This window comes from Chelmon rostratus, chromosome 15, assembly GCF_017976325.1.
Source record: "Chelmon rostratus isolate fCheRos1 chromosome 15, fCheRos1.pri, whole genome shotgun sequence".
Lineage (NCBI taxonomy): Eukaryota > Metazoa > Chordata > Actinopteri > Chaetodontiformes > Chaetodontidae > Chelmon > Chelmon rostratus.
The window spans coordinates 7,726,269-7,749,579 of record NC_055672.1 but is presented as its reverse complement, the minus strand read 5'-3'; the positions used below and the strand labels follow the sequence as shown (position 1 = coordinate 7,749,579).

General features: G+C 39.8%; 3 protein-coding genes across 4 annotated transcripts; 2 read left to right on the top strand and 1 right to left on the bottom strand.

Moving 5' to 3' along the window:
• Positions 1–310: 310 nt before the first annotated feature.
• On the bottom strand, positions 311–5,858 carry lgals3a (lectin, galactoside binding soluble 3a). Of its 2 annotated transcripts, XM_041953803.1 has the most exons (6): positions 5,719–5,858; positions 5,288–5,305; positions 4,454–5,170; positions 3,086–3,174; positions 2,702–2,858; positions 311–1,340 (listed from the first exon to the last, which is right to left on the bottom strand). In XM_041953803.1, exons 2-6 carry the CDS (start codon positions 5,300–5,302, stop codon positions 1,185–1,187), a joined length of 1,134 nt encoding a protein of 377 aa, XP_041809737.1. In that variant the 5' UTR covers positions 5,303–5,305; positions 5,719–5,858; the 3' UTR covers positions 311–1,184. The 2 variants fall into 2 exon arrangements, with proteins under 2 accessions (XP_041809737.1, XP_041809738.1); XM_041953804.1 differs by lacking the exons at positions 311–1,340; positions 2,702–2,858; positions 3,086–3,174 and adding an exon at positions 3,561–3,984.
• Positions 5,859–7,096: 1,238 nt separating this feature from the next.
• gmfb (glia maturation factor, beta) lies at positions 7,097–16,574 on the top strand. Its single transcript, XM_041954441.1, has 7 exons — positions 7,097–7,162; positions 9,318–9,414; positions 10,514–10,563; positions 10,883–10,932; positions 11,271–11,353; positions 11,459–11,532; positions 12,141–16,574. Exons 1-7 carry the CDS (start codon positions 7,160–7,162, stop codon positions 12,210–12,212), a joined length of 429 nt encoding a protein of 142 aa, XP_041810375.1. The 5' UTR covers positions 7,097–7,159; the 3' UTR covers positions 12,213–16,574.
• A 509-nt stretch (positions 16,575–17,083) lies between these two features.
• On the top strand, positions 17,084–23,023 carry cnih1 (cornichon family AMPA receptor auxiliary protein 1). Its single transcript, XM_041954301.1, has 5 exons — positions 17,084–17,243; positions 18,653–18,721; positions 21,560–21,672; positions 21,815–21,958; positions 22,640–23,023. Exons 1-5 carry the CDS (start codon positions 17,163–17,165, stop codon positions 22,665–22,667), a joined length of 435 nt encoding a protein of 144 aa, XP_041810235.1. The 5' UTR covers positions 17,084–17,162; the 3' UTR covers positions 22,668–23,023.
• The last annotated feature ends 288 nt before the right edge of the window (positions 23,024–23,311 follow it).

Genomic DNA, 23,311 nt, shown 5'->3' with positions numbered 1-23,311 from the left:
ACAGATCCCTAGTCACATTTTAAATGTGTTTAAAATATTATTTTATCCTGTTTTTAATTTATTTCTAGTTCATTATCATTACCTAGTTTTATATTTCATCATCATTCTGTTTCATCTATATTTGTCTTTTTTGTTTAAAGTTCAGTCAAAGAATGAATGGTGTTGTATAAATAAAATGATAACAATTGACATTCCACCACAGTTATACACCAAATGCTCGGGGCAAACCCAAGAAAAGCCTGAAATTTGTACTGCTAACAGAGGATTAACTTCGTCCACTTTTGGGTAAAACAAAGAATGGGAACAGGGAAAGTAGCATTTATTACGTGTACAGGCAGGTAGCTCATGAAAAGTGTACAATACTCTGAATCAAACAGCATTATCAGTCATTGTTTGTTGCCCTTTATTTATAAGCATAGAATCTCAAAATACTGTACCACTGTTATCTTTGGCAACAAAATCAGAGACCCCATCCCTCCCCTTTCTAATGTTCTATTTGAGCCTCACTTTTTTTATTATTAGACTTCAACATGAAATCATAATTCCCTCCAGTCTTAGAGTTCAGGAGGATGAATACTGAAGACAGGAGGTGCTCAAAGTCAGTCTATAAATACATTTTAAGAAACGTCATTGTTAGCCTACTGTACGTTAACAGGCCAATGAGTCTTGGGGTCAGCCAGCACTGAAGTAAGACAGTGAAAAGGAGACTAAATTGATTTTCAGCAGCACACTCTCATGCATTACAAAGGCTTATCAAGATTTTGATATAAACATACATGTACTGTAAACAAAATACAGCATACTAGTGGAAAATATATTTCAGGGACACCTCACACTATTCCACTTGGCCTACAATCTTTTCATTAGGTATAAATTAGTATTTCCTTAAAGCGCCTGTTTTAGATGCACTTTATCTCATTCACTACTTTGATATTGTTATGTCATAAAATATACTGTGAGTGGCTAGAAAATGAGATGCCAGCCAGTTTAAAAAAAAAAAAAGGATTATAGCGTGCAGACCCGTGTAAATCTGCCATCTGTTCTGTAATAAATGAAGAAGCTCCATGTGGGCAAAGATTGCACTTTGCTGACTATTGTGCCTCAAAAACTCCATCAAGGTACTTGAAAGGATGTCAAATACAGTGGTAAAGTTTGACCTAGGCCTCCTTTAGTAGCTCTGAGAGTCAGATCATGCTCGGGGCCGCACTGTGGAGGATGACGTCTCCAGCCACTCGCACCAGGGTCACTTCCTCCAGCCCGCCGACTCTGTGCTCGTACTCCAGCAGGTGGGTGCCGTCCACGGCCACTTTAAACATGTCCTCCTCCACGAGGATCTTCAGCTGCAGGGAGAGCAACAGAAACTTCATGCACAGCAAGCCAAGTTATCATGTGGGATGCAAGTAGAGCTGAAACAATTTGACAGAAAATCAACCTGCAATCATTTTCATTTTCAATCATGTTACTTTTAAAGCCGACAAGCCAAAAAAAAATATGGTTCCAGCTTCTCAAGAAGAAGAATATTTGCCAGTTTTCCTTGTCCTCTATAAAAGTAAATTAAATATCTGGATTGTGGATTGTTTGACAGAGCAAAACAATCAAAACAAGCAATCTGAAGACATTAACATGGACTCTAGGAAATTGTGATGAGCATTTTTTACTACTTTCTGATATTTCATAGACCAAAAGAATACATGAGGAAAGAATTTCCTGGTGAATCAATAATGAATAGAAGTTGTGACATTACTTGTGGCCCTAAATGCAACTTAATGACCTTAAACTGATAAAAGCTTAATTTCAACTGATAGAACACAACAGAAAAATGTTTTTATTCATTCCTTTTAAGTTTTGTTGGCCAAGTTTAAGACCTGGAAGACTGATAATCATTTCATACTAAACCAAGGGCTTGAAAAACCTGCTTGTCACTGATAAGAATGGGTTGACAAAGGTTTTACAGATCTGTGGTGCTGTTTAACAACCATGTTTTTTTATGCAAATGCATTTCAAAATGTTGAATGCACATCACTGTTGTAAATACTCTAATCATCAGGTTCCTCATAGACCTATAGCATGACAAGTAAATACCAACAATGACAAGCCTGCTGAGCATACAATCATGCTTTTCTCAACAGAGAATACATTTCAACCTGTTTGTAAATACCTACTCAGGAGGTGACCCCTAAAAACCAACACCACCATATCATCCTACGTGCTGAATAGCCACTGAAAAATATTTCACAGGTGACTATTTTTAATCGTGGCAAATTACATCACGTCTGGTAGAATTCAGTGATTTCACACTGATATATTAAAGCTGCAGCGGAGGACCGCAGTCTGGAGTGAACGATGATGTCCCAGTATTTACTTATGATTAACAGGGAGAGTTACACCTGTGTCCAGTATCTGGTGCAACACACAGGACTTGAATGTGAATGAATGCACCTCCTCTACCCTTCCTGCATGACCCGCTGAGTCACCACTACAAGGTTGACCAACAACTTAGAAGAGAAGTTTCCTGTTCTAACATCCATGTCTCAATTACAACTGGGAAACTCTTTTTTTTTAAAGCTCCGATATACCCCCAGTCCCACTTCATGATATGGAAGCGTTACAGCACTGGTGCTGAGAGCAGCCAAGAAGGACAGAGTAGCATTTTAGCAATTCTTGACGTAATCGACCAGCCCTAATTACTATAACACTTTACCTCAAAACGGCGTCCCTGAACAAATGGGAAGCCTGCTTCTCGCTCCTCCGGACCCCAACATCCACCTAGGTTGGAGTTTCTGACAATTGTTTGCTCATTAAACCGAGGATTGAAGTGAAAGACGATATCTGGGCCTCTGATAAAGTCAACCTGGAACCTGCAAGAAAAAGATCAGGGCTGAGTGCTGCTGACAGCTAAACACTGTTCCACTGTCCAATTAATAAAACAAACAAAACAAATGGTGAAGATGATGTGAAGACAGTGAAGATGTTTGACCAGTGTGAACCACATGCTGAACATGACAACACTGCCATGATCTGGAGGATTAGGGTGGTTGCAGGGTTATCATAATGCATAGAATTAGAGGATGAATGGTGGTCATACCTGTCTGCACCAGGAGTGGGCTCCCCAACTATTGTGATTAGAAGTCGTGGCATAATTCCAGCATGAAGAGGGAGATCGTACGGCATCATCTGTTAAAAAAAATTATTATTTGAAAATCACAACAATACATTTACTATGCTCTATGTAGAAATAAGGTTAAAAATGCATGATTACAAATTATGCTTTACTGTGTTTATTCAGCAAAAATACACAACAATACCCTGTCTATAATACACACGGGGTAGAAGCAGAATTGCTCACATTTCATGAGTGATACTCTGAACTTGGTAATATACTGTACAGGTAAGCACTTAATGTCACAAAGAGCCAATTTTTAGTTAAACATTACTCAAAACTTTGACCCTGCCCGCATTCCCAATGCAACACCCCGATGAGTCATCATCTCCTTCATTTAGTTCAGCACTCTTACACAACTCACCATGATTAGTCAAGACGATGTAAAGACAATAAAATCTGGAGTTTTCCATTTTTTTAATACAACAAGGCATCAACTATACAAAGTGACTTCTGAGCAAAAGGACAGAAGACAAAAAGCTTTGAATTAGAACCATGTGACAAGTTGAAGTGGAAACAGAGCTGAATGTAAAAATTGTAATCAATCTGTGATTTTATCAGAGAGTATCAGCAAGTGCCTGGTTACAAAAAAACATGATTTTTTTTTTTATAAAGGTTTACTTGTAAATAATATTGCACTTAATTAAAACAACACATTCGCCTGGAAGATTGAAAACAAATCCTGACTTTATACTGTGTATATATTCAGTCTTTGCCACATTTCATGTAGCCTAATCAAACCATGTTGATTCTGGAGGTGATGTCCTTGTCCGACTGAAAAGTTGGGTTCATTGTTTTCAGTTATATGGTGGATTATATCTGGGCTGAAAGACAAGAATACATTTTGGATAACTATTTTTGAACATTTGTTCATTCTGCTTTATGTTATGCTTTGCACCCCAGCAGAGCCCAAGATACAGAAAAAAAAACAATCCAAGTACAGTCTGAAAATTCACCATCCTGCAGTAAATACCAACAAGGCAGGAAACTTTGTTTTTTCCACCAGCAGCAGTATTAGGCAGACACCAAATCAGTCGCACTGAAGAAATGAGAAAAAACCCTGTTCCAGAGTAGAATTGAATATTTATATGATAGCAGGCAACCTGCTAAAGTGGCTCACAGAGTAGATGTACATTTAGCTGGTGGCTGGCCACTTTTGTATTATTTCCCACCCTGAATCAGAAAGACTGCCACCCCATGACAGATGCTCCACTGCAGAGCAACAACAAATCAGCAAAAGACAAGCAGCAAGCAAGCAACATAATGTCATTTGTAAGCAGTGCTAGTACTCACCAGCATGCCTCCTGGAGCGGCAGGCCCACCGTATGGACCCATAGGCCCTGGGCCAGGACCAAAGGGGCCAGGGGCAGGAGGGAAGCCTCCACCTGCAGCTGGTCCCCACGACCCAGGGGGTATTGGGGGAAAGCCTCCAGCAGGGAATGCAGGGAAAGAGCCAGGGCCAGCTGGAGGGGGGAATGCACCTGGACCACCTGGTCCGTACATCCCATTGCCTCCTCCTGGCTGACTTCCTGGGAAAGGCACATTTGGATAAGGCCCAGTGGGAGCTCCAGGCCCAGAAGGAAATGGTCCAGTTGGGTAAGGAACAGGGCCTCCAGGTAGCTGTCCTGGAGCTCCTTCAGGTGGGTACTGCCCAGGGAACTGCCCAGGGGCTCCGGGACTAGAGGGGAACTGCCCTGGAGCTCCTGGCGCAGGTGGATATTGTCCTGGTATCCCAGGACCAGGGGGGAACCCACCAGGTGCTGAAGGAGGTCCTGGGTATTGCCCTGGTGCTCCAGGACCAGAGTGAAAGGGGATCTGCCCTGGAGCCCCCGGGCCAGATGATCCGCCAGGGAAATCACCCGGGGCAGAGGGCTGGGTGGGAGCTCCTGGGGCTGAGCCAGGCCATCCTGGGTTTGTAGGAGGTGGAGGGTTGCTGGCAGGGGCAGATGGGTTAGTGTTTCCTATTTTCTTTGCCTGGCTTGGGGTGTCGTCTCCTAAGGCATCAGCCAGCTGAAGTAGAAGAGAAAGGGAAAGTGACTGTCACCGTATACAAGAAAAGATCTGTGTAACCACCAGCTGCCAATAAACCAAAAAATTATCTAAAATTGTAGAAATCTCTGAACTCACCGAGAAATCCGACATGATCTAAAACAGAGAAGATAAGTTTTATTAGTTTTAGTTGGGAAGTTCAATCAACCGTTTCCTACAAGCTGTCAAACACTGGAAGGTGTGTGACACAGAGGCTCTGAGTAATAGCAGACTAAATGTTTCCATAACCGACTGGTGATCAACAAAATCCATCTGGGTAGAGTCGAAGTAGCTTGACCAAACTGAAATATTATCACTACAAGCTTTACAGATGCTACGCCGACTTCAGCTGAATATTAACGGGGATATAGTTTTTAAAATATCTAGTTAACTGGTGTTACATAGTTGGCTACCGACCTAGCTAACAGCAGCTAACTGTTAGTTAACATTCAGCATGTTAGCTCGTTTGTTTATCTTAGCTCCGCGGTGTCAAGAGAGATTAAGCAGTAAAAACTGATATTTCATGCTACCTCGCCAGAAGATTGACTCCTCTCGAAATGAAAGTGGGCAAAAGTGAAGATTTATCCAGCTGTGGAGACCAGTTAGCCAGCTAAGTTAGCCTGCCGAGGCATAGAACTACAAGCTAACGTTGGTTCCGCTCTCACAACTACAACTCTGGAGAAGGAACGACGCACCCGCGCTTCAGTGATGACGTAACTGAAGGGTGGGTGCGCTCTGGAACAAACACGCACACACGCACACGCACGCACACACGCACTCACAAACAAGTTATATAAAAGTATAAAAAAATTCAACTGTGACAAAAATGTGTCAAAAGTCTTGAAGTTAAGCATTTTTCTAAACTGTTCAATACACTCAGCTAAACTAATCATTTAGAAACTGATGATCAATGTGATTTTCATTGATTAGAGAAAGACATAATATTAATCACCTTCTTAATGTATAAGATACCATCTCTACCTATAGTCTATATTTATAGTTTCTATCCTTGAATTCTAACTAGCCCCAACTTGCTGCATTGCCAGTTGGTTTAATGTGATAAAATAAAAATTCATTCAAAAATTCAAATTTTGCTCAATTTTGGCTTGTAAAGAACTTAGAATCTGATTCGGGGAGGTGTGACATTTTTGCCACTGCTAGTAAGATTATGAAAAAATATGGACAGCTGCATAGCCAAAGTGGATTTATTTTGTTCTGGAAGAGATGAACCAGGTATCAGCATGAGCAAAAGGACATTTTTGATTGGTGGATAGGCTGACATTTACCTAGTATAGTGGGGGAGGATATATTCAAATCTTTACTTTACTAGAATGTGTGACAGAAGTGTTTTAATGAAGACAAGTTCTTGTTACATAATTGCCTTTTACACCCAATGCTGCCAGCAAGTAGAAATAATCCATTAATTCAAGTTAAAGTCCTGCGTTCAAAATCGAAAGTAAATCCAGCAGTACTATCAACTGAATGTATTTTAAGTATTAAAAGTACTTATCATGTAAAAAAAAAAGAGCCGAGTATGTGTTATATTACTAGCTTAGCAATACTAAACTTACTGTTGTAGCTGATTTGACTGGATAGTTTCGTCCATAACAATGCATTATATTTTACAAAATGAGCCCATATTTTTTACATATAAACGTAATCTGCAAGGTAACTAATAGTTTACTAGGAATTAGTAAAGTAAAAAGTTTTGCTTTTCCTTGTCCAAAAAGTAAATGTTAAAGTACACAATGTGATAAGGCTTTGGCTACCATTCAATTTGTTTTAATAAACTACTAAAGCCGCAGGAGGACAGATGTATGACCAACTTTTGGAGGAGGGGGGCGCTTGTTTGGGATTGGTCAAAGCAGTCACAAGATGATGTGAAGTAAAAAAAAAAAAAAAAAAACATTGAAAGCGTCTCCACCATCCAGAGCAGCAGCTGCAGCTTCAGGGAATTTTAATTCTACAACAATGGTAAGTTATTCTGTGCTCTTGTCAGAGAGCTGTCGCCATTGTCGTTTCCGCTTTTTCATCGTGTGCTCATAACAATCGTGAAGTTCCGGGGACTATTGAGAAAAAGTAAGGTCGCAGATTGGCTAGCGTTAGCCTGCTAGCCTAGCATTAGTTCGACCATCTGACCGTCGTATCGGAGTCAAGTTTGACGGAATAGAGCGTTTCTTTTCCGGTTACGGATTTCAGAATAAAATGACTGTTGGCACGATACGTTCTGCCCCTTATTTTGGCAGTAAATCTCATAAGAGGAAAATATCTATATCAGTAAACAAATGTATCAGAGCATCACAGAATAATATATGTTCATCACTGCATTTTGACCATAGTCATAATTACATCAAATTCATTCAATAATGCTGTTGTACAGTAATTAATTCTCAACAAATTAAAGTATGCACCGGTCATGTCGTAAGAAGTATTCAAATAGCACCATACTTACACAAAAGTCAGTATTTAAAGTAATTTATAGAAAAACATTTATTTTGTTTATTGAACATGTCCATTCAACACAAAATACAGGTATTAGATACTGTAATCACTTGCAAGTTTAATCATCAAAAGTACACTAAGCTATAAAGGTGTTACTTTAAATTATTGTTTTTTGTTGTTGTTGTCAGAAATTAGTGAAATAAGACCATTGTAATAGTCATAGTTCATAGTCTGATCATGGCAGCTCTTATATGATTCTTGCTGCATTTTTTTGCAGACATACAGTGTACTTTTATTTTGAAGACCAAACCTAGCGGGCTTCCTGCAGTAGCGCAGCAGTGTGCGGTTAGCTTGTTGCAGCAGCTCAACGTTACGCTTCTGAACGCGTCTGGGTGTGCGGGGGGAGCCTTAACGCTAGCTCGCCTTCCGAACATGATGAACAATGTTCCCCGCTGGGTTTTTTGGCCGCGTTTCATGACAGCACCACTGTCCACAGTGTCGATCAGCATTTGGCCGAAGTTTCTGTCTCATTTTCACACATGAGACTCACCAAAATAACTGGACAGTTCAACTTATCTGACACTCATTTCCTGTCTGAATTAGCAGCCAGACTAGCGAGCTAGCTGTCAGTGAACCTGTGGCCACCTCCCGGCTTGTGTTGCCATGCCTCTTCCCCATCATCTTCCTCTGCATCCTGTTTTTCAACTCTCTTTGTTCCAACCACAGACACTCCAGTCTCTTCTTAATCTGCGAAGATCTCTCTGAGCTCAGTGAAATCCTGACTCCCACCAGCCATCTGTTCAGGAAGGTGTAATTATAGAATTCAGAGGCTCTGCAGAGACTCTTAAAGAGTTTATGTCTTTGTGGTGGAGTTATGTAATATTGTGTGTGTGGACGTGACATAAAATCCTGCTGAGACTGCTGTATTGTTTTCTTTCTGACTCAAGCCGGTGGGTCAGATTGGACTCCTGACTGCTAACACAGTGCTTACAACTTTGCAGTAAAATGCATGAAAACCACTTAAAGCTGCAGACTGTGACTCTGCAGCTGTCTACTATACATATAAACCCTGTACAAATATCTTTAAAATTAAATACTTCTTATTTAGCAATAGATTAAGATGCATAAATATTTTTTATTTATATTTTTAGTTCATTAACGCCAGTGATACCGATACCATAAGGCACTGTGTTTGCTTCTGCTTTCCATTCACAAGTTTCTCTCTGAATAAACATGTGGCTGACTGGAGGGAATCTGTGCATTTAACATTTAACAGCAAATCGATTGCATCAGTCACATTAATCGACGTGATGTTAGATATATTTGGGTAAGGATTAACAAAAATGATTTTTATGCTGTGCAGAACAAAGGCATCAAATGACAATTTCCTCTCATGTCAGAGCACATCATATAGCTGATATAAAAGATGGTGGCTGCCAGGAACAGTGCACTTTCTGATGCAGATGCAGTGTGATTACCCTTAAGGCAGAGGAACAAACGTGCCGTCTATTAACTAGATAAAACCTTTTTAGTTTTAAATCCAAAGATCATGGCTTGGGTTTGTTGACTGGCACAAAGAACATTTAAAATTAAAAGAATACAGAAGAATTGTGCATTTTGATCTGTGTCACAGCTTTTTAAATGTTCTCATGTTTATGGATTTGAATGTTTCTCCTGTTTTTATCAGAGTGAATCACTGGTGGTCTGTGACGTGGATGAAGATCTGGTCAAGAAGCTGAAGGAGTTTCGTTTCCGGAAGGAGACCAATAATGCGGCCATCGTTAGTGAGTATTAACATTTTATGTCACTCAGTTTCTTCTCTTACTTAGGTCCTCGTATCTTCTTGGTCAGACAGTAATAGGGGAGATGGTGTGAGGGGCTCCAGGTAAAAGTGGAAATATGAATTCATCATGATTGTAGAGTGGCTTTGCTGGTAGTTCTTATTTTTCTGTTACAGTGGGAGCCTTTTGTTTTGTGGTAGTTGGGGGGCAGTGTGCAGAATTAGGTCACCTTCCAAAAACTGTCTTCCTTCAGTTAAGTGTAAAGTCCATACTTGTGGGTTCAATGTACCATCAGCGCTCACTGTTTGCTGCTCTGTGGAACAAAAGTGAGGTGAACACACTGCCTTTTTCAACTCCTGAATCATATTAATCACTTAGCTTAGCTTCGCATTAAGACAGGCTAGCTGCCCCCCCCTCCCCATTAGCAGTCTTTATGCTAAGATCAGCAAACTGCATATTTACGGCATCAACGTTAGAGTGCTGTGGATCTTCTCAACCAACTCTCTGCAAGACAGAAGTAATCCTATTATAAGTGGCGAACTGTTCCTTCAAATGTTTGTGTGTTGTCAAGGTCTTTCATGCTTGGTTGGGATTTTAAAAGCCCTCCTAGCTTTAAAGCTAACAGCTGATGTTGTGTTTTCAGTGAGCGCGCTCAGTCAAACTTACCTACATAATAAAAAGGAAAACAGAAAAACTGATGATAATAGAGAGTGAAATGAAAGCCAGCTTCTGTGTTTATCTGGAGGACAGAGGGAAGAGCTGCCTTTATGTACAGCAGGTGGTGTCACAGTTTCGTGCTGCACCAGTTTCAAGCTTTATCCTCCACTATCTCTGGCTCAAAATGTCATTGCTGCTAAATTGGATTAGGAGTGTGTTTGCATGGCATGGACTCCGACTCAAAAGCACACACACCTTTTGCACCAGTACATTTGTAATAGGATATGTGAGCAAAAATTGCTTTTTTTTTCTTAATATGATATTTGTTAATTTTGAACATTCACCACTACTAATGTTGCTCCTGCTTCCACTACTAAACTCAAAACTAAATGTGAGTGTTTCCATTCAGCTGGTGACTAAATGTTTTCCTGTTTTCACCCCTTAGTGAAGATTGATAAAGACAAGCAGCTGGTTATTCTTGAAGAGGAACATGAGGTAAGTTAGTCATTAAACTTCTCATTAGAATATGATGCTACTTAATTCTTGTGCCTGCACAGAATACAGAACAAGTTCATGCTCAACTTTCACATTTCAAATATAGAATTAAACGCACCAAACTGAATTATCTAGTGATTGAATTCAGACTACACTACATGACTGTGATAATGACCTTTGAATTCGCTGTGGTTAAACTGATGCCTTTTAAATTAATGGTTGTTTTCATAGATAAAGTGTAACTTAGGACTTTGCACAACGACAGAGCGGGAGTGTCTCACTGATCTGTTCATGTCTGTCTTTTTCTTTTTTTTTTAAGGATATTTCTCCTGATGATCTAAAGGATGAACTGCCAGAGAGACAGCCACGATATCCTTTGAATAAGTGACCTTTAAATGCCCCCCCCCCCACCTTTACTCTGTTGCACATCATCAGACTGTGATGTTTATGTACTCCAGCAGTTACTCAACTTTACAATTAACTCTGATGACATTTTCTTCCTGCAACATGGCCTGTGTTTTTATATTGTTTTAATGTTGATTTTTACTTGAAATAGGTAACTGTATCTAAAATATTATCTTAATTCACACTTGTTAATTAATTAGAGATTTAAGTGCTGTTTTAGTTTTATATCCTTCGATCTTAGCTGTGTTATCTCTCAGTGAGTCCTGATGTGAAATCCGTGACCCGTCCTTAGCACCAGGAACATTCATCGTCTACAGTTATAAATACCAACATGATGATGGCCGTGTTTCCTATCCTCTCTGCTTCATCTTCTCCAGTCCAGTGGGTAAGAACACCTCTGGAGGTCATTCTGAATGAATTGCTCCTACTCATGTTCACTGCACTGTTTCATCATCACGGTTTTTAATGTTGGCATGTTGGTGTTCGGCAGGCTGCAGACCAGAGCAGCAGATGATGTACGCGGGAAGCAAAAACAAGCTGGTGCAAACCGTTCAGCTGTCCAAGGTTAGCGAGCGGCGTCTAACATCAACAAGTTGCATTCATTTTTATTAGCTATGCTAGCATCAGGGCTCTGTCTCTCGGTCCTTCCACGACTTTGGTCCAGACTGAAATATCTCTACAACTGTTGGATGAATTTCCATGAAATTTGGTCCAGACATGCACGCCCCCCTCAGGATCAATTTTAATCACTTTGTGACATCTTAACTGTTCATTTACACCATCAAGAGGTCAAAATTTCAATTTGTCCAATACTTTGGTTTAGGTCATAGACTGTATAAAAACATGCTAAAACGCTAAACTATCATGTTGAACATTGTAAACACTTTACAACATTACAAACATTTTACTAGCATGATCATTATGAGCATGTTAGCATGCTGACATTAGCATTCACCTCAAACTATTGTACAGCATGACAGTGCTGCTAGCATGGCTGTAGACTGTTGTGCAATTAGTGATTTTCATCCAGTTATGTGGGTATTTTATTACGTTATCAAACATTGTTGCATTGTTAGCTGGTACTGTGCTTTACACTAAACTGCATTCTAAGAATTTTCCCTTGAAAGAGTTTTTGAATCCCGCTCTGTGCTCCTTTCTATGCCTTTTACCAGGTGTTTGAGATCAGAAACACAGAGGACCTAACAGAGGAATGGCTCAGAGGGAAGCTTGGGTTCTTCGGCTAAAGTCATCGCATCCAGTGGTCTGGGATGTGAGGAGGATCCAGATTGCACAACTTGTGTCATCTCTTGAGAAGAACACACCACAGTTAATGTTTCCCTCCTCTTTATACCAGACCTGATTTAAATAGTGTTTGCAAATACTTCCTGTACTCAGTTTTAGGCCTCTTTGGTGATAGTTTTTACTAAGCCTACTACAATCCGTTGTGCCAGAAGTTTCAGACAATCACAGGAGTTTGTACGCTTTTCTGTGACTGTCGACATGTGCAGAACTAACTAAGCCTCACCCGTCTGGCAGCCTAAAACTGAAAATGCTATTTGACGCAGGTCTGCTTTTGTGTCCCATACATTCTCTCCATGTGCCAGTTGTGTCTGTATTAATTAACACTCCCATAGCTCTTAAAGTGGTCAGTGGATAGTATTCATTCAGGAGAATTTAAAGGCATCGTAACCACGGTTTCTCTTTCTTTAGGTAGTTTAGACTCAGTGTTGTTTGCAACTCTGAACCTCCTGAGTTTCATCTTTTTATGTTGAATAATTTTTCATAATTTGAGGGAGTCTTTTAGATTTTTTGGTCTATGTAGGTTTATGTAAGCATATACTTTTTAACAATAATTTCCTTTTTGTTGTGGAAACAAACCTCCTGCCAGAACATCTGCACAATCATAGCTACAATTCAGAGGACAATATAGAGTTCGGCTTTAGTCAGTCTCTGCTTCTGTGTTCATTTAAACTGTAAATTACACTAAGACCATTTGACAAGTGGCTCTACTACTGTAAGACTCTATATGATGTGTTGTACCTTCTCCTGTGCACATGAACACGCTGGCAGAAGCCCTCGAGTGGTGCTTATCACGCTGCAGATTTTCCCCTCAGTCCATCCTCAGATCGCATCTTTTCGTCTCTGTGTAGGGAAGAAACAGTGCGACTCATGGGTGAAGCTGCATTCTGCCTTTAATCTGCATATTTGTTAGAATGATATCACACTCCTGACAACAACATTTCCACTGAAACATTCCAAACTGAAAAACGTAACAAACCTCTGTCTCTAGTGACCATGACAGTCTTTAAAACACTGCACACAGGGTGGCATTACGGGCCCTCTTTTTAATCTACTGGGCTACCCTGTATAAGCGGGTTATTGTGTCTTTAGGGAGATTGTTAGCTAATATTGTGCATTATAGCTTTTGCTGTTATTAGTGTTAATGAATGTTGTGCTTCATTCTGATGTAAAGCCACTTTTATTGCTTAGTGGTCGTCACAGCTTTGAGAATGATGGCTGTGACTTCTCCAATTGCCAGTTGTGCTTAATATTTAGACTTGGTAGGTAAAGGACAGCTTCTGGGCAGTTTCCATCTTCTATACAGAACAGGGTTTGACCAATATGCTGTAGCTTTTTGAAGGCTGATACTGATATGTGTGTATTTGGTGTGCCAGCAGCTCACATTCCAGGCCAGTATCTAATATCTGCAATGCAGCTTCTATCTTTCTGTATGAAGTTTGAGCAGCTACATGTGTCGGCAACCCCAGAGCATCGATTGGGGAAGTGGAATCACCATATCGCTACAATTGGTTTTGTCACTATTGAACTTTACTACCATCTAGTGGATTTTAAGATGTATGGCATATTCAGACAGGGAGAAATGCCTTAGCTCGAAATGTTAGTGAAAACGAGAAATAAATCATGTATCCGCCGTGTGATTGGGGGATTGATTGGGATTCACTCCAAAGTGTAATGGGTTCTTCCTTTGCCCATACCACAACCTTCCACCAAGTTTCATGAAAATCAGACCAGTAGCTTTTCTGTAATCCTGCTGACAGACACACTGGACCAAAAACCGCCCTGGTGAAAATAACTACATAAAATATGTCACTTAACAAATACTTGTGGACTCTATTTTTCTTGCCCAAAAGTGACAGTCTTTTTTTGTTTCCTGCTGAAGATCCGCTAAAACAGGATTTAAACCAATCCAACACACTAAAACCCCAAACCAGTCGCTAATGCTTAGAGGATTAGCGGCTCTTAACAGCAGGGCCACCAGGCCCGGATAGATAAAGCAACATAAAATGTACATTCAATTGTATTGCAGGTGCTACAGACTGGTTTCATGTCAGCTGTGAGAAAAACTTGCATTACACAGGCGGTGGATGATTCAAGTGGCAGATTTTTGATTCTTGAAAAAAAGCTTAATATCAGCTCCGCATATTGGTCTGACCCTAATAACGAATAATCGGCACAAATGAATTCCACGTTTGCCCGGCAGTGTCATCTGTTCTTGAGAAATTCCTACTTTGGAAATGCACAAGGGAACGTTGTGGCTGATTAAAAGCCGCAAGGCAGGAAATCACCACTTCACGTATGATGTTGTACTAAGTCTACCATACCAATGCCTTGTCTTAATTTTCATTTTTGGCATACTTACTTCTATTTTTTAAAAATCATGAGGCCAAAATGAAAACATGACACATATGTTTTGTGAGAAAAATAGAAGAATATTGGAAAGGACTTTTGTGTGCGATTTTAAGGGGTTTTTCTTTTTTAAGATAGTAATTTTTGTAGCTTTCTGATCTGTAAAGTTCAAGAGACGTCATCTTTTTTTTTCATTTCATGTGTAATCTTGGTGAAAGCTTCTTTTTACAGAGATCTGACTCAAAGACATGTATGCACAATCACACCATTTCATGTGAATCAGTTATTGATTTACATGTCAGCGCAGGGTTTAATCCAACAGGAACAATGGGGTAGAACTGTAATCATTTGTTTTGCTGTCTACTGATACCGTTGAAGCTACGATTTACGCTGTCAGCTCCATATTAGCCAGTATTATGCTGCTGTAGCAGAAAACATAATTCCAGCATGGGTGATTCTCATGCTCATGATGGTTTCTGTTCACACTTGAGCTGAAATATGCTATCTTTTATGGGTAAAAGAAGTTTAATGCAGTGATGGAAGAAGTACTCAGATCTTGTACTTAAGTAAAAGTAGCAATGCCACAGTGTAGAAATACTCAGTTACAAGTAAAAGTCATGGATTCAAAATTTTACTTGGGTGAAAGTACAAAAGTACTGGCATCAAAATAAACTTAAAGGACTCAAAGTAAGAGTGCTTATTATGCACAATGACCCATTTCAGAACAACTATTGGATTAGAATTATTCATGCATCAGTGTGGCAACATAACTTTAATGTTAAAGCTGGTAAAGGGGCTAACTTTAATTACTTTATATACTGCTATTCTGTGAATTTCCCCCCTTGTCGTATCTTAACCTATAATAATACGTCATAATTTATTTGATGATTATATATTGTATCATTAATCAAAGTAACTCAAGTTATCAAATTAATGATGGAAAATGTACAATATTTGTCTCTGAAATGTAGTGGAGAAGTGTAAAGTAGCAGAAAATAAAAATACCCAAGCAAAGTACCTCAAAATTGTACTTAAGAACACTACTTGAGTAAATGTACTGAGCGACTTCTCTACCACTGGCTTTTTGACCCTATGACCTGAAAAACCACTAAAAACTCATGGTTAATTTTCATAAATGCACAGTCAATCTGAAATCAGAGACGGGGTTTGTTTGGCAAAAGCAACTAACTTGAACTCTGAAACAGTCTTTGTATTTGATTTGAAACATTACGAAACGTGCAATGTACTAGTGTACTAGTTTTGAGTTGTTATCTTCTTAAAACAAAACTCTTAAAACCTGTAAAAGTGGAGGGCTACTGTAAAATAGGTGCATGCTTTAATGCACAGTATGTCTTAAGTTTTCATAACCTGAAGTTTCCTAATGACATATTTGAGAATTTGCTTCTCTGCCGCATGCATGTTTTCCAGAGCATTTTAAAATATTACCTGAATTTGATTAGACTGATATTTGCATACAGATTCTTAAAAAAGGGGGCAACAACACGTGCATCTCAAACATATGGTCTCAACTTTGTTGTTACTGTGTTCAGCTTTCTTTTAAGACACCCTCTGATACTGCTATTTTTTTTAATGGAAATGAGTTGTAATAGACTGTCCATTGATCATGTATCAAAATCAATCTTCCCAATATATTGATATTGAGCCATGTATCTGGTTATGTCCTGTGGATCTAATAGCTCTCCATCCTATGTGGTGAACCTGTCGTAGATTTGGCCTCTTGAGTCTTTTACCTGCAGATGTGTTGTTCAGCTCTTGGTGTCCTCTCTGATCAAATGCCTACTCTTCTAGTTTCTTTCCTTTGTAATAAAAACACATCTGAGACATGTATCATAACCAGCTGCCTCATGGCATCAGTGAAACTTGAGACATTTGTATTTTCCCATACTTTATAAAGTGTCTATTGTCCTATTGTCCGAATAAAATGACAGTGATGTTCACCCCTGTTTTCTGGAGACTTCTGTTTTCAAACCGACATGTATGATGTACAGATGTGTTTGTCATATTTAGTCCAGCACATGAAAAATGGAGGAACCAAGCGCTAGTGCAAAAAAAGCAACACCAATTTTCCCAATAAAGAAATAAATCAATAGTATATGGCTAATGCATATAATATGCTATACATGCACTGTCCATATGGCTTGTTGAGATTAACAGCCTGCTTTGAGTTTGTGGTCAGTATTAAACTAATTTGTAATTATTATTTTGGTATTACAGAGACAAAATACAAATATTCCGTTTGCAAATCTTCGAAGTGACATAGCCTTTCCCCAATTAAACAAGCAAAAATGTGAATTATTGAAACTGTAGATTGTAGAAAGTTGGAATTGGGAGAACAGGACTGATGGACAGGAACACCGAAGGGCATAAATAACTCCACAGGATGGCAGTAAAGCAACAATCAGAATGCCAGCTAGCTAAACACTCACCGAAGAAGAAGACACGCCGACAAATCTCAGAACGGTTGCGAAGCTGCCTGCATCACCCGCCGACCGAGCCAGGAACCGACGAGCAGAACCGGAGAAAAAATGGCGTTCACATTCGCGGCCTTTTGTTACATGCTCGCTCTGCTGCTCACGGCGGCGCTTATCTTCTTCGCTATCTGGCATGTAAGTACACATTCAGACAACTTTAGATGCGACCGTTGGCCTGCCGCTCCAACGGCGCTGATAAAAGTAGTTAAAAGAGCGAGGAAGGCTGGCAAAGACGGGGCTAACGCTAGGCCAGCGTTGTAGCTACATGGCCGGGACGTTTTCGGGCTGTACGTTGCTCGCCGCGGGTCTTGTCAGCGTCCGGGCCGAGCGTGTCCAAGCTAACACCCACACAGGAACGGCCGCGCGCTCTGTGCCCAGCATGCGTAACATGGAACATCCGTTATAGAATGAATGACACACGTCAAACTGTTGGCGAGGAGCTAAAGTTAGCTAGCAGTAAAAACACCAAGGCATTAACTATTTTGTTTTGACGTCGTATTGTCGTAATAACTTTCCATTGTTCACCTTTCGTTTACCTCAAACTGATAATAGCAAATGTCTTAAAACTTGTCAGGCCCGTCTAATGTTTAGTCTTGAGCTAGCTGTTAGCCAGCTAGTTAGCAGGCTTAGTTAACGTTAACTTCAAATCGGCTCCGTGATGATGCTGTCACCTGCTTCCCTTAGCGTCCACTCATTACTCGACAAGTGACATTTCTGCGTTTTCTAACGAGTTATCGTCAGTTTTATTGTCAAAATGTCAAGATTAGCAGTGCAGATTGTGAACTTTAAGGTGACTCAAAAGGTTACAGCGTTAACAATTCTTTGTGATTATCCCATAAGCACCGTTAGTTGGTATATGTGAGCGAGAACTGTATACCAATGCCTCATTCATAATAATTAAAACGAATATTGTTATTAATAAAAAACATGGATTAAAACTGTGATCATACAGTTAAATGTTATGTCATTACGTTGGTGTAACAGGAAAAGATTCTGGTGTAAACAACAGGAAACGTTTGGGAAAATCAAGCCCACTGTACTTAATTGATTCAGAATTAACAGTTTTGAGAATTTTTTGTTTAGTTTCAGCTTCTCAGCTGTGATGATTTGCTGCTTTTCTGTGTTTTTATGTCATTTTGTAAATAGTTGGGTTTTGGACTGTTGGTGAGACAAAACATAATTTGAAGATATTTTTGACTCTTGGGACTTAAAATAGCAATTTTTTACTATTATTTGGCAAATACAATGAATTACAATGGATTGATTTTAACAAAGATCAGCTGACGTATTGAAAATAATCATTTGTTGCAGGTTTTTCCCCATTTCTGACATTTTAGAGACCAAACAACTAATTGATTTATCGAGAAAATAACCAACAAGGAAAATGATAGTTTGTTGCATCCCTGTTTTACTGCAAATGCTCCGTTTTACTGACTCTCGTCAGAGCCACCCAATGCCAAATTATATTTTTTGCATCTTCATAAAATTAATTGATGTATGTATCGTTACATTGTAACATGTACATTGTCATCTTGTTCCCCCAGATAATAGCATTTGATGAGCTGAAGACTGATTACAAGAATCCTATTGATCAGTGTAACACTTTAAATCCGGTAAGTGAAACCGCAGCACCTGACACACCTTCCTTGCCTCTTTGACTGCATGCAGATATGCTCTGTTGAAAGTTTTTTTTTCCTTATTTATTTTAGGATAACTTGATCCGCCTATCTGTCTTTCTCAATCATTTCTCTGCACTGTTTTGCTAAATAACCTGCCTGTTATGAATTCAGTGATCTTGTCAGCTGTCAAACTCTAACTCCTTTTGTTTTGTTTTTCCTAATCTGCTTTTTTACACTTTGTTAACGGCAAAAAGACAGTTGAAAAGGTCAAAAAGATTAAAAGAGTCAAAATTGCATTAAAGGTTTGTACCAATCTTTAAAATGCCCGCTCAGTTCAACTCAGTCCGCAGTCTTGTCATTTTGCACGGAGAAGTGTTTGCAAACGTCTTTTCAGTTAACTAATCTCAGAGTTAAGGCCAGAGTGCAGCTCGGGATTAGACAACATGCCACCTGTGCCTCACGTTTTTTTTTACCATCATGCAGTAGATTAGTTTGAACGGCTATATTTTTGAAAATTTGTGAGCATTTTTGACTTGTGCATTGTTGAAAATGTTTTCTTTTTAGATTTTTTCTATTCTTTCAAGACCTTTTAAATTGCAGTTTTTAGGCATTATGAGTGTTAACTGAAATAACAGATTGTGTTTTCTGTTTTCCTTTTTATACCACATCAAACCAATTAAATGAAACAGTGTTAAGATGCTTTTTGCAGGTATTGGAGCCAGGGTGTGTGTAGTAGTGGAAAAAATATTCTCTGGGAAGAAATATCCAATGTTATTGATCATAGATAAAGTGTAGCTGTTAACTGAAAAGACTTGCAAATGCTCAAAACATGCATGATCTTTATTACAACCTACCCTTTGTTTGCAAATAGTGTTACTGGTACAGTAAATTCCCAGTAAACCCGGTCAGTCAGGGAGCTTGTCTTGAGTTTGAGACAACAGTAACATGACACCAGGCCCATACACTGTCCTGAGAAAGCTTCTACTTTACAGTGTTCGTAGTAATGAAGGTGTGGTAATTGGATTTTCTAAGTTTTTGAATAGTTGAGGATTGATCGTGGACACTATGAGCTGTTGATCATGACGTAGGGTGATACCAGATTGTTGGAGGACATTGATTGCAACTTTCAACTTTAAATTAAACTCAACTAACACATATCACATCACATCATTTCACTTTCCCGTGAGGTGGAGGCTGCAGTTTGATTCAGCAATTAGCAGCACTACGCTCCTGTACATGAGCTCAGTGCTGGCTCTAACCTACATCACCTGTGGTTTAGAACAGATGGCTGCAGAGTCCCAACATGCTACAGCTCAGCAATATTTGGGCCCACTGATTGGTTAGTGATTTCAGTGGTAGGAGGAGTTATTTTGGTGAAAAAGATGGTGTCTCTAATCCATGATGCAGTCCACAGTACTATCTGCAGTTTTGACCATGGCCAGTATTTTTTGTGTGTGGAACGCTCAGCTCAGTAGGCACATTTTTTATTTTATTTTATTTTTTTTTTGTGCTGTAATCAGTTGTTTTGTATTTGGCAGCACAGTGCAGGATTTCAACACATTATAATAGCCCCCCGCCCCCTGCATCTTCCTCTTTCTACACGCCCCTCACCTTTCCATCTGTGGGCTGTTGGTTGCCCCCACCCTTCCACCCTCTGCTCTTTTTGAATGCATGGCTTCCATGTGGTGCCTCCATCTGCCCCCCTGAACCCCGTACCAGTTCGAACCCTGTCAACCTGAGGCGGGCTGCTGCATCAACTCTGCTAGTGCTCACAGCATGGTCTGTTTGTCAGGCACTGGGATGATCTGTAGGTTTGCCCTCACTGCAGAAGATGTTGATGTTGAGATGCGCAAATATTATCCGGAGCAAGTTGTTGATGGATTTCCCCTTTTACTTGTGGCCAGACTTGATGCATGACATGTAACCAGGATGGAAAATTAACCTTTTTTTATCCACTTGCAACAGCGTCTAGTAGATTTCTAAATTCTACTAGCAACTCACATGATTTACCACAATTACATATTACATGTGAGTGGTAATTGCTGAATGTGATACATGATTTGGCTGTATAGCTTAAAACATCAGACATTTTACCTTGCTCATTGTTTTGCCCCATCAGACAGAGGGCGTTTGAAGGTATCACTTAAGCCTCACTGTGGGAGTTGTCAGTCAGCCAAGTGGGGTCCTTTTTCCTCACTAGTACTTTAGTGATCAAAATCACTCCAGTTTGCAGGTGGTAGGTCTTAATTTTTCACCCTGTTTACTGTGTTACAGTAGTGTCAGATCAGTGCATGATAAAGCACTGCTCATGTATTTTACATACAGAACAATAGCTTACTGTAGCATTTTTTTTCTGCACATGTAATAATGTGTATGAACATAACATTAAGCTGGGCCTTATAGTGTGACATAACAGGCTTAACTGCACAGACATGTGAAAAGAACGTACACAAGCATATTTAAGATGCATTGTTAAAATAAGCATATCACTGTAGCTCATTTGTCTTTGACTCTCTGCGGAGCTGACTCCAGTTTTTAGATTTATGGCTCTTTAAATAGCTCAGCTTCCTCTTTGTAATAAAGGCCTCTTTGTCTTTGAGGCTCTGTAACTTCGTACTGTGTTAACTTCTGACCAGTGTGCTTTAACGCCTCACAAGTCATTACCTTTATTCCATGTGACTCCACACTTGGTAATTAACTATCTCGTGTGGAGGGTGTCTATATATGTCACTGCCAGTAAATCAGCACACAGGCTTACGACAGCGAGGCAGTTAGTCTGACTGTTCACCGTATGCGGATTGTGTCATTTTATTCAAATGTTGCTCTTTTCAGCTGGTGCTCCCAGAGTATCTCATCCACTTCTTCTTCTGCGTGATGTTCTTCTGTGCGGCTGAGTGGCTCACCCTCTGTCTCAACTTGCCACTGCTGGCTTATCATGTCTGGAGGTGGGTATCTTACATATGAGGAATCCATTATTAGTCCATCAAAATAATTCAGTCTGTATTATCTGACATCCGAATGCAACAAACACTCGCAGAAAGTGCAGTATAATCTGACTTCACATGCCACGTTTTTACTGTGATGCAGGTATATGAGCAGACCTGTGATGAGCTGTCCAGGACTCTACGACCCAACAACCATCATGAATGCTGACATCCTGGCGTTCTGTCAAAAAGAAGGCTGGTGCAAACTGGCTTTCTACCTCCTGTCATTCTTCTACTATCTCTACGGGTACAAAACTAGTTTTCTACCGTGTTTCTTTGTTGTGAGCTTCCGTGTTTTGGTTGAACGTTCCAAAAAAATATATCCCAATTTGCACAGGACTTTTATGTGTAATCTGAGGATGTCCAGTTTAAGATTAGGGAGACACTTAATTTCATTCTGTGCAAATCTGCCATATTTATAACTTTCAAGATGATAAATCTCCTGATAATACTGATCCTGATCTTTTTTGGGAAATCCACTTATTTGATCTCTAGCCCAGAGTTAGATGAGAGGATCAGTACCTCCATATTGAGGCTACAGCCAGCAGCTCGGTACCTTAGTATAGGAACTGGAAGCTCGCCTGGTTCTGTCCAAAGGGGACAAAATCCACCTACCATCACTAGTAAAGATCACTAATTAACACATCAATAACACTGTGTAATAACACCGGAAAATCAAAGTGTTGGTTCCACTTAGATTTTTATGTGCAGGCAAAATTAAACATGATTTAATGTGCTAATTATTGCTCGTTACAACTGCTGGTGGGTGGATTTTGTTGGCTGTGGACAGAGCCAGCTGTCCCTGTAATTCCCAAAATGTTGCACTGTTCCTTTAACGTTAGCTGTATTTTAGGTCATAATTACCTCTTCAACAAAAGAGATAAAGATGATATTTAACTTGCTCCACTTTCCCTTTTTTTTCTGACAGGATGATTTATGTTCTGGTGAGCTCTTAAACTGATGACAATGAAGGAAAAGGACCTGCATGTACAGTAGACGACCAGACACTATGATCTTAGTGCTGGAACACTGGACCTGCTGGAGACCACCGTTCAGCAACACAAGACGCCATTTCAAGCGGACGACCTCTCGACCCCACACACACAGCGCAGAGTGTCATTTCGGAAACATTTAGCCCGTTTTAAGAGAATATCTCGGTCGCAGCGTTCCTCTCATAAGCACTATAGTTTAAATTTTATGGAAAATAAGGACAAGCCTGAATGGACATGTTTTTTTTTTCCTTTTTCTTTTTAATGGTGTGGTGATTTTTTTGATGCTTGGGATTTAAATAAAGTTGTTTTTTGTTTTTTCATCTTGGTTCCCAACTTTTAATTGTTTACAGAGTAGGTAGACATTTTCAGGTGTGCTTTATCTGAGAATCTGAGCTGTGTGATGAACTGCATTAGCTTTTTCTGTGAATTAGATTCTGGGCTTTAACAGCTCATTTCTACCTGCCACGTGATTCATTCTCATCACTAACAAATGACAAAGTACAACCCAGACTTGTGCTCTTGCCCACAGATTCATATGGTCTGAATAGGAACATTTTGGGACTTGGAGGCACAGTGACAGGCCTGAAGTGCATGGGTTATTATCACTT